This window comes from Seriola lalandi, unplaced genomic scaffold (assembly GCF_002814215.2).
Source record: "Seriola lalandi dorsalis isolate HSWRI2012SDOR001 ecotype SW California unplaced genomic scaffold, Sedor1 jcf7180002054671, whole genome shotgun sequence".
Taxonomy (NCBI): domain Eukaryota; kingdom Metazoa; phylum Chordata; class Actinopteri; order Carangiformes; family Carangidae; genus Seriola; species Seriola lalandi.
The window spans coordinates 406,914-418,328 of record NW_019525224.1 but is presented as its reverse complement, the minus strand read 5'-3'; the positions used below and the strand labels follow the sequence as shown (position 1 = coordinate 418,328).

At 39.8% G+C, this 11,415-nt stretch overlaps 2 protein-coding genes across 3 annotated transcripts; one reads left to right on the top strand and one right to left on the bottom strand.

Annotated features, from left to right (window-relative positions):
• The first annotated feature begins 602 nt into the window (after positions 1–602).
• Positions 603–2,812, top strand: ribc2 (RIB43A domain with coiled-coils 2). Its single transcript, XM_023421337.2, has 7 exons — positions 603–835; positions 951–1,032; positions 1,338–1,658; positions 1,749–1,867; positions 2,089–2,289; positions 2,381–2,547; positions 2,647–2,812. The coding sequence occupies exons 1-7, from the start codon at positions 719–721 to the stop codon at positions 2,714–2,716; spliced, it is 1,077 nt and encodes a 358-aa protein (XP_023277105.1). The 5' UTR covers positions 603–718; the 3' UTR covers positions 2,717–2,812.
• ada2a (adenosine deaminase 2a) lies at positions 2,809–8,978 on the bottom strand. Of its 2 annotated transcripts, none has more exons than XM_023421335.2 (10): positions 8,666–8,978; positions 7,922–8,248; positions 6,970–7,189; positions 6,038–6,251; positions 5,310–5,437; positions 5,087–5,177; positions 4,798–4,906; positions 4,052–4,209; positions 3,721–3,923; positions 2,809–3,628 (listed from the first exon to the last, which is right to left on the bottom strand). In XM_023421335.2, exons 2-10 carry the CDS (start codon positions 8,226–8,228, stop codon positions 3,538–3,540), a joined length of 1,521 nt encoding a protein of 506 aa, XP_023277103.1. In that variant the 5' UTR covers positions 8,229–8,248; positions 8,666–8,978; the 3' UTR covers positions 2,809–3,537. The 2 variants fall into 2 exon arrangements, with proteins under 2 accessions (XP_023277103.1, XP_023277104.1); XM_023421336.2 differs by having other exon boundaries at positions 8,672–8,978.
• Positions 8,979–11,415: the final 2,437 nt, after the last annotated feature.

Below are 11,415 nucleotides of genomic sequence, written 5' to 3'. Positions count from 1 at the left end.
CAAAGCAATGGACAGAGTGGCAGATCATTCCACTGACGGATGTGCATTGTATAAGGTCATTCTTGCGAAGCTGTGCAAATCATTGCTTAAATAAATCGGCCCTTCACATCCATCAGTGTGCTTTTTCAAAACTAAGTGGTGAACTGAAAAGTCTGTGTGATCAACTTTATCAGAGGAAGGTCAGGCAAACGACGCCATCTTTTCCAACAGCTCAGAGAATCACGTTGCCTGAGGATGAAGGGCAACTGTGTTGCCATTACATTGTTTGCCCACTAGAGACCACTGGCAAGTCTCTTTTCCAAATGTATAATGTCCCGCTCCGGACATATAATGGTCACAATTCTTTAATAACCAAATTTAAAGGATGTTCTTTCTTTCTTTCTTTCTTTCTTTCTTTCTTTCTTTCTTTCTTTCCTTTCTTTCTTTTCTTTCTTTCTTTCTTTCTTTCTTTCTTTCTTTCTTTCTGTAACACAATAACAAATATCCACTATTACAGCTTTAACTGAAAAAAATGAAGGTAATCTACCATGAATAATAAATGCGAGTGAGACGTCACGTCAAAAACCGCGGAAAAAGCCGACATTCTACGAGGACTCACGATACGTTTCTTGGCAACCAGTGTGTTTGCGATTCAAGTTTGTCGTCTCTCTCACAAAGAACTGCCACTTGTTTTAACGCAAAGATTAACGCATGATTAAACTACAGTTTGTCCGTCAAAATGCTTAATGTTGAATTACTGTGTGACCGCACGGCGAGGGCGAGTCTGCAGAAGCGTCGCGACGGAGAGACTGAACGACAAGAGCGGATTTTTAATGACAAAGTCAGGACCATCGGGGTAAGTGGCTAATTATTCCAAACTCCAACTGACTGTGACTCTAGCAAAGGATGCTAACATGTAGCATAGTTCTGATGTTAAAACGTGTGTTTGCATTTCTGCTGCTGTTTTACAGGTTGACAAGGAAGCCCTGGATATGCAGGTGAAAGAGAGGAAGAAACGAGAAGAGGCAGAAAAGGAGAAACAAAACGCATGCGGTGAGTTAAAGGTCGCTCCCCAGTGTTAACTGACTTCATTGTTTTTTTGTTTTTTTATTGGAAAGCATCTTGTTTTCTATGAGCACATTTAATCACAGAGAAAAACAACAGCAGTTAAGAACAGAGGTCACACAATTAAAGTGCTATCACTTACTGATAGAAAACAGTATTTAATACCAAAAGGAGGTTCTTATTTTGGACATCCCTATAGACATGCCTTGCCACTTATACTTTTGGACATTCATAATTTCTAATGAAATGCTGTGTGATGTCTGTGTGTGGGGTTGTGTTTTATCTCTCTATAGATGCTGATTTGCGCCATAATAGCAAAGTAGCTTGCATTCTCCAGAGCAGGGAAGTGAAGGAGAAGCATGCCATGGAAAAGGCCATTGTCAACTACCGCCATCAGTACCAGCAGCCTTGGTGCCAGCGGGAGTATGATCTGAACGACCCAGACCGCTGTAGAAAAACAGACAAGGACGATGCACAGATGATGCCCCCAGGCCTAGTGGGCGAGGACCCAGAGAGTAAAAACAGAGTGCAGAGGCAGAGGGAGCAGCTCAGAGAGTGGCTCATCCAGCAGCAGAGTGAGCGGGCAGCAGAAAGGCATCAACAAAAGTTGGAAGGTAGGTTTGTCTCATCTCATACAGTATATGCAACCTCAGTTCATGCGCACGAAACATAAGCTCACTTTCACCCTCTCTACTGCACTTCAGAGCAGCACTATGACCAAAGCAGAGTAGAGATGGACAACAAAGCTCTGCAGCTTCAGAGCCTTGAGATGAACAGGAGAAAAGCAGAAGCCGTTGCCACCAAAGAGTATAATCTGGCCAAGGTAAGTCATTTCCGTATTTGCTGACGGTCAGATGAAGGTGGCAAAACTTGCTTTGAAAACATGGATGTACTGAATAACTTTTTAACTTCCACCAATGCATGTTTTTGTGTTTATGTCATGTGGTGTTAAACTATATTACGTTTTTTAAGTTTAAACTGAGAATCGAGAGAACTGACACCCTCTATCACTCTCACATTCTCGCTGGATTTGTTTGGGCAAAGACTGAAGAGAAGCGTCATCAGGAGCAGAACAGAGCAGACAAATCAAACCAACCGGAAGGACAGCTGAAAGGTGTAGATGTCAAACCCACCCTGGACATGGTGGGAGCAGCAAGTCTCTTTCCCAGCAGGTATAGGAGAGCCCCTCCGGAGAGCCTGCAGCAGGTCATCCAGTTTCAGAAATACCAAATAGAGGAGAGAAAGGTAAAACAGGAACAAAGCTCTTTTTTTGATCATTTAAGAAAAGCAGTCCGTACGAACCTGTTTCACTGGTCGCCTGTCTGTGCATCTGTAGAGGATAGAATTAGAGAAGAAGCAAGAAGAGATGCTGCATGATCACGTTCGCTTGGCCTCGGCTCGTACGGCTCTGCTTATAGAGAGGCAGCAGGCAAAACTGAACAAGCAGATGAGACGACACCTGGACAGCACCAACATCAAACTGGCCGAAACACACAAACAGCTGTCAGTAGCATTTATAAGACATGAACTGTTTCATTAAATTCTACAGAGTATATCCACTGTATATCTCACTGTTTTTTTTTTAACTCATTTAATTTCAAGGAAACCAGACATTGAAAGAGGATGCATTGACGACAACTTCTTCTCCAAATTCAACACCTGCAGCAGATGACGGATGACACACTGCACTGATGACTCGCTCAGTGGATAAGTATTAACAACGGTGCTACATGACAAGAAAACGGAATAAACTTAGCAACACAGTCAATCAGTAGTTGTTTTTAATTATGTCAAGTTAATTTGGACACTTCACAACATTCAAATATGTCTGGATGATGCTGACAGTTGTTCATATCAATCTTTTGCTATTGCTTCAAAAATAAATCCAAATAAAAACCCTATAAAACGATGTAAAAAAGAAAAAATCAGTTTCCTTCAAGAATATTTTTCCAAGGCCCACATCATTTAACATCCATTTCAACAGGCAACCTATTACACTCTTACAAATCAAACCACAAACACACAAGGACGAATCAAACAGCATTAAGCACCTCATCCAGTTAACAATGCCCTCTGGAACTGTTACTGTCCCCCAAAAGCCGAGGCAAACCTGAATCTTAAAGTGCAAATACATTGAAAATTCTTTATTAAACCGGACATAATAAGATGCCTTTGATAAAAGCTATTTCATTTGTGTAGTTCAAGTAATAACCCTAATACTTATGGGACAAAACTTAGGTCTGTTTCACACTGGCCAAATCATCATTAATTCTATTATTTACCCCTGTGTTTTTCCTACTGTGACATGTTGAAATGTATTTGTTGCCAGATTTTTTTGTTCCTACCACAAACCTGCTCACCTGTGCAGCATTGTATTCATTTTCCACTTTTTAATTCACCTATGCCGAAAGGCATTTCCTTCTCAAAGGAAACATGAAGTCAAGCATGAAGATTGCCCTGCAGACAATGTTTTTAAAAACACTAGTTTTCTTTCTAAAAGGCATTTTCAGAGACAAACCTATCCCATCTTCTCTGCCACACAGCTAAGGCTTCCTCCTGTTGCTTTGGAGTCAAAGAACTGTACCTGAAACATAGACAGGGAAATGTCAGAGAGCAGTTAGCTGAAAACTTTGGCCAATATGTAAATTTGTAAATCACATCTCAGCTAAACCTCACCTAATAGAGTTCATTGCCAACTCTTTGAGGGAGCCTACATTGGATCTAAGGCCACCAAAGCCCACAAAAACTTCATAGAAGTCATAAGAGAGGCCAGAGGTACCAAACATGGCAGGGTCATCAGAACTGATGACCATTGGGTGGTTCTCTGACATCAGAGCAGCTGCTGGATGGTTTCGCAAATCATTTACCAGCATCAGCACCTGAATGAGGACACGAAAGGAGTTACTTGTTAGGAAGATGCAATGTCAATTAAATTACATTAAATAACACACTAGTAGCTGGAGAAGTATTTTCATTGTAGAGTGTCATTCACAAGTTGGAAGTGTACCTGGTTGGAGATGGGGCAAACTTCCGCAGCCACGTCTCTCCTCCTGTATAGATCTTTGGCCACTGGGTGGCGAAGCAGAGCAAATCCGTGTCCAATGCGAGAGGTGTTAAACAAAAGAGCATCCAACAAGTTCTGGTCGACCTCTGTGCCCTCAAGATCTGCATGTAATGGAAACCCAACAACAAACACATTATTCTGTGGATGTTATTATAAATAGAGATTTATGGTTCTTAAGTGTCTTATACTGGCTCTCCACTTGGTGAAAACTTCATCTCTTTGGTTTAGAGTTAGGACAAAAAGAAACTGTCACTTCTCTAACAGATATAACACTTGTGAGTTGGTTTGCATGATACCTTAGTTTTGATTTAGGGCTATAACACTGTCACAACAATGTGAAAATACATGTATTGCCCTGTAACTGTCTCACTTTTTTTTCATGTTTAAGCATTTAATTTGTGTATTTAACTGTAAAACTTGTCATGGTAATCCTAAAAACAAAATGTATTCTTTGAGTGTGTGATAAATAAAACTTTCAAACACTAAAATGAAGCTTGTGCTTCTCCATTCCAACATTTTTGGTCGTTGAAAATGTGTCTTTAAAAGACATATGTTTAAAATTATGCATAAGATTTACACAGAAAAGAACATTAATTACGTTATTATGTTTTTGCACTGGCATCGAGATTCATTTCTGAGCTACACACTACTATATGAAGTTACTGCACACATCGGGCACTCGAGCTCACCGGTCTCTCCAGCATGGAAAAAGAAAGGAAGTGTGACCCCTCTCTCTACTGGCAGGGACAAGGCATCTCTGAAGTACCACAGGGGTCTGCCTGTGTCCTCGCGGCCCACCTGTACATGCAGAGCGAACGTAAATTATATCAGCCATGTTTAAATAGTGTTTCAGCAATTTTTGTCTTAAGTAATTTAAAATGGTTGTGTTACTAGTGAAATTAAAATACAGTACAAACTGTGCTCCTGTTACTGCTGCTTCTTAATATTATTCATACAATAACTGTTGTTGCCTCTCACCAGGTCAAAACCAGCCATGATATCTGGGAAGTCTCTCTGAAGCTTCATAGCCTTCTCCACAGCTCCAGTCATCATGGATATATTTACTCCTCTGAAGCACACAGTGTATTAGTTTGATCAGTGATCATATCAATATCCTCTGATCTCTGCTAATGAGCCAACAAGCAGTACGCAGTTGAGGATAATATGTAAAATTCATTTGAAAGGCATTCTGAGCAGTCACCTATGGACTGTGAAGATTATTCTTGCTCCATAGAAGTCTGGGTGGTCTGTTGTGAACTGCCTAGTGACCTCCTGGTAGGTCTTCAGAGTCCAGGCTGTGTCATGAGTGCTGCCGTCCAATTCATATATCTGAGTACCAAAAAGAAAAACAAACTTAAAAATAATTATAAAATATACCTGCAAGCGGCAATTTGCGGGTTCTAACCCTTTTGCACTAATTTCGGGAATTTAAATAGTATTATACTATTCATTACTGGAAAAAAGTAAAACTATAACTGTCAAGCATTACCAGTCAACAGTGGTTAATTACTCTCTATTGTGTCTGCAAATCATCACCAATCATCAATATGAAAGGTGAATGACACTATAGTAATTTTCAAAGATTAGGTTGTGACACATCCATCTAATGACACTGTTTCCATTATAACTTACTGTATACCCATTCGTTAGTCTACCAATAAAAAAGTAATGATTCAAGATAAATTCCACAAATATCTGCACTTAACTTTGTGTATATGAAAGCAGGGCTTCCATTCTCAAAAAACAGAAGAAATAGCTCAGTTTCAAAATAAAAGCAATTACAGCACCCCCATGTGGCAGATTTGGCTCATATTTCTTGGGAAGCACATGCACACCATTTCCAATTATTGGGCCAACCCCTTCTCGGTTAGACCCTTAATTAACTGACAGGTGAGTGCACCAAATGCACCAGGCAAGGCATTAGTTTACCTCTGGGAGTAAAGCTCGTAGTTCCAAATACATGATGTTGTCCATGTAGAACTCTGTGAGGCCTTGGTAGTAATAGTCTCTGAACACGGGAGCATATGTGACCAGACCCCACACTGCAAGGAAGGACTGTTCAAACCTGTCCCATACCACATCCTGACTGGGATACACTGTTTCTGGATCCTGATCAGTGAAGAGCGTCAGGTTGCCCATGATGCTGAATGTGTAAATATGAAGACAGAGGTTGAGATCAGATTACCAGTGTCATGTTGGGTCCATTTACCACTGCCAAAGACATGTATTTCTTAACATTTCTGAGTAGATGGGGTCCAGCTTTCTAGAGAAATACAAAACAATAAAGTCAGCAAAAAATGTTTTGATAATCCCACATTTTTGTCCTATCAAATCAAACTGCCTTTCTTTTCATAAGTAATAGCCCAGCTGTATACACTGACCCCTGTTTTTGATATCCTGTACCAAAATCTTTTTTCAAAAGGAAATACATCACATTAAGGAAGTAATGACAAAATTAAACTGGCAAACAAATGACAATTAATGTCATTATAAAAAGCGGCATGTGTAAAAAATGTTATTTCCTGTTGGTTTCAGGTAAACTGACAGTAGAAGCAGGATGCAATGATACACTGATTTAAAGCCACTCAGTTCTGACAACAAGATATGAATATGGAACAGGAAATGATAAATTATATAAAAGGCCTCGGTAGCATCAAATGACTTCTTCAGAATCCAGGAAAACACGTCCTGATACAAATGCAGACAAAAACAAATATATTCCAATATGGAGCTTCAAAGAATAAAGTTGTCTGGGTGTTATTACACAAGATAAAAACATACAGTGCCTTGTGGGTTTTCTTTATTCTATGATATTTCTAGAAAAATCTTTGTACTCTGAACTGCATCAAAGAGTAAGTTACCTGTTGTCTAGATCTGTAGTGTTGATCATCTTGGCCCTGAGGTTTTCCAGCAGGGTCCAGGGAGAGCAATGTGGCAGAGGTTTGGGCCATTGAGACGAGAAGATGAACCTGATGGACTGGTTGTCAGTGAAGCACATGTAGCAGTGGGGTCGATAGGTCACATTCTTTACCAGCCACTCTACATTAACCATGGAAAAGTCGTGGACATGGAGAGCTCCCCCTGAAACAGTGAATTATAGAATTATTAAGTGTAAATGCAAATTTTCTGTATTAATTAAAAGTTTGTGTTTACTGTATGTCCTGAATGGGGAATTCCAAATTTTGTGATATGCCAGCATCTTCTGAGAACACTATGAAAGTAGGTCAGTGTGTCACTAGCAAGAGATCGATTCATCTAATGATGATAATTGTCTAAATTATCTCTAAATGAATTAATTGCTTAACTTAAAATGTCAAGCAATGGTGAAACATGTTCATCCCAGAGTCCAAAGTGACATCTTCAAATACAATACAAACATATTCAGTTTACAGTGACATAAAGGAAAGATAGGCTAATCTTCTCTATTGAGAAGCTATAACTAGGGATTTAGGAATTTAACTAGGAATTAATTGATTATCAGTATAGTTGCCAATTATTTTTCTGTTGATCAACTTAATTGATTAATTGTTTCAGCCTGTAAAGACACATTTCTTTTGCTATCTGATAGTTAGACCAGTTAATTTTTAGTTTTGTAAATGACGCCTAATGTTCTCAGAGGTTGCCATTAGGGCCAGGTCATTATGTTAAAATCCTGATGTATCTGTGGCAGCTAAAATGTTGTGGCAAATGATGAAGGCCTAAAATTTGAGCAATTCAAGAATATAGTCGTTGTAACCCACAGTTCACAACCAAACAACCAACACTATACAAATACAATGGCACAAGAGTGGTGAGGTGTGAGACTGAACACACCTTTGGGCATCTTCTGCAGCAGGCTGAAGATGGGACTAGTCTTGATGAGGTGTCTGGCCTTGAAGAAGTGCATGGCAGGCGGGCAGTCTGGTCCAACTATCTCCTTCTGTTTCATTTTAAACAGCAGAGAGTCCAGCCGCTGTTCCGCATCAGTCAGCACCAGCTGCCCACCTGTCTGCATGGAGGTCTCGAGTTTTATAAGGGCCTCTCTTTGTCTGGGGTCTGGGATGGACAGGCCACCGGTCAAGCACTGCAAGAGGAACAGACAGGCCACAGCCGCCTGGGGGCACTGGAGCTCGACTGCCATGGTCCACAGAGTGGAAGAAGCTGGATATAAGAGAAAACATTACAAGGGTTTATCGCCAAAACCCAACAGAGAAAACAGGAAGGCTCGTTAAGAGAACCGAAAACACCTGCTCGACACTAGCTGGGGTAAAAATAATCATTCAACCTCCAACATTAGCTGGAATAGAGTAAAAAGACGCCAGGTGTTTGTCGTCTGTTGTTCTATTTATACAATGTTTACATACACCTGTATAGAAGGGATATAGTGATATAAAGACGTTAAGACGGGTATGACCGGTGAGTAGAACTGGAGTAAAATGAAAATGAATAAAAACAAGTATAGTGGCCTTGCCTTGTTAACTACAGGTCATTATTGTGAGGAAGAGCGTTTTTGTCTTACTTCCTCCTAAAGACGCTAAACAGACTTCGACACAACAAAACTGGCCAAAGAAACGTTACCTTTACCCTTAGCTTCGTGGCGTCTGCTGAATGTGAAACACTGTATTTTAACAGTAAGAGCAGGTTATGCAGTATCGACAGCTGGCGACGGCGATTTTGAAAATAGTCTAGCGGACTATTAGACAGCGGACCACGCCAAAACTTGCTAAACGGTTTCAGGTGTAAATACGTGTATGCTTTAGTCAAATGGCTCACTGTGTAACGACAGTGTCATGAAAACAAAAAAGCTAACAAATGAATAGCGCTAAAGGGTTACAGCGGTGGTCTGCCTTGTCAGTATTTTCAGTGTTTACTTCCCAGTTTTAAGCCTCTCAGGGAGCCCACTTTGTTATTGTGCACCCAAGCCCCGCCCCCTTCGCTATGATTGGCTGAAGCTGAACCCTGGTGATAAGCTGATTGCTGGATTGTGGCATTAAAAACAAAGATCGGCAAGACAGAGATCAGTGAAAAAAGTCCACTGCACAGCTCTCTATCCTAGAAAACCCGTGGTTTGTTTACTTGTTTTAGGCAAGGACACACTCATGCATTTATCAAAATAAAAATAAAAATACTGAGCTATAGGAATAATTTTAAAAAAAATAAAATGCATTGAATGCTACAATTATGAACTAATTAATTAAGCATCCTTCTATTTAAGACATGTACAAGTATTAAACCAAGATAAAGCATGATCCATTCGATGTAAAGCAGAGCACATATTGCCCTTCACCCAGTCACTGATGAAGCTGAGACACTACCTGTTGTTAAAAACACTATACCGTGTTCCAGTCATGAAGGACCTATTAAAATCTAGATCTTAATAAAAACCAATTCATATCAGCAGACATTAAATATTTTAGACGGGATAATGAACAAGAAGTCAGTTACTTGTTTTAATTCCAAAGAAAACTAAGTTTCTTATAACATTAACAAACAAGAGTACAATATGAAAGCTGCATAAAAAAAATTAAAAAATTATTACAGTTAAATTTGTTTATTTACCTTTCTATTTTGTCCTATTTTTCCCTTTCAGTTTACTTCTACAACTTGCGTAATTAGGCTCAATTAAAGTGCCTTAATTACATGCCTCATTTGCATTTTCTACTGCCAATTGTGTCCTCATTAGGCGTGAACAAAAGAATATATTACTTGTTAGCTTACAAGGAGCCCCTTGAAGGAGGACTGAGGAGCCGTGGTGCTTCTTCCTCCACTGACGTCACATCACATCACTGACTCCTGCAGACATGAGAAGGGTCAGAGGAAGCAGCATACGTTCTGTGGAGGGTGTTCGTCAAGAGGATAGGCACTAATTGAAGGCGATGGTGTGAGCCGCTGCAGTAGATTAATGCATTGTCTTGCTTTGGCCCTCTGGTTTGGCTGTTTGCATTTCATTACTTGTAGCCTTTCAGTTTCTTTAACGGATTATAGATACATGCCACATTACTATGGAATCGCACGGCCCCAGTCTGTTCACAGCAGTAGTAGTTAAAAAAGGACTGTTGCAAGTTTCAGGTCAAATGAAGGGGGGAAAATGCACTGATCTGCTGTTGTAGTTACATAAAACAAAGTCTTGTTCAAGAAAAGTTATTTATTTCTAAGAAATGTACAGTATAGAAAATATTCCGTTCCATTTCCAAAATAATCTATGTCAGTCAGATAAGAACTTGTAAACGTCACTTAAAAATGAAACGTACAGGTCTTTTTTTTTTTTAAACCACCATGCTACTGAGGTAAAAGACATCTGCTTAAAAATAACATCAAGAAAAAAAGAAACAGACACCACATTTATATTAAAACAAGTCCAAAAATGTACAAAAATTCTTAAAAGAGCAAATAAATATGATTCACATTTAATCACGGCTAAATGGTTTTCACTAGTGCAGAGGGATGACAGCAGAATAAATGAAGAGTTGAATGCACACTTCCAATCGTCTGATGCCGATTCTACACACCAGAAACACATACATACATACATACATACATACATACATACACACACACACCACATCTGTACACCATAAGACATCACAACCTCACAGATCTTTAAAAACAACACTGCCCTTCATACATTAGACAGAAGGAGGGAACACACTACCTCCAAAGTGGCCCTATCAGGCTCACTCAATTTTGAGACAATTCCCTATTTTAACAAAATAGCAAGTCAACCATGAAAAGTCATGTGTAACACATTTATAAAATAGTCTCACAGCTTCTAGCATTTTTCCTCAAATATATTTCCTTACAATGCCTTATGTACCTATTACTGAGGCCATCAAAATGCAAACTCTATGAAGTCTATTACAGACCCTAGACTGGAATACGGCCTACTCTGTCTAGTCTCAACAACCTGTAGGCAGGAAGGCATGCAATCTGTACAACTAAGTCCCACTTCAGACATATGATGTAAAATCATCCATTATACTCTAATGATGACATTAAAAAACTCGAGTGAAAGTACCCATTAAAAAGTGTACACTTTCAAGGATTGCTTCTTCTACAGAGCACCTGCACTCAGCGCCAAACTGACAGATGAATAATCACGACAGCATCTTGTCGACGGTCAGTGAGCACCATATATGAGTCAAGTTGCACAGCAACCTGACATAAGATTTTCTCCCAAGATGGAAAGGTATCGTAAGGTAATTTCATTATCAATTCTGTGAGCCTAAAAACTAAAGGTGGTGCTAAGATCATCAGCTGGTCTTAAAATGTTGAGCCACAGGAGTCTGGCAGAGCAAGAGAGGAAGTGGGAGTGGGGGGGGGCGGGGGGG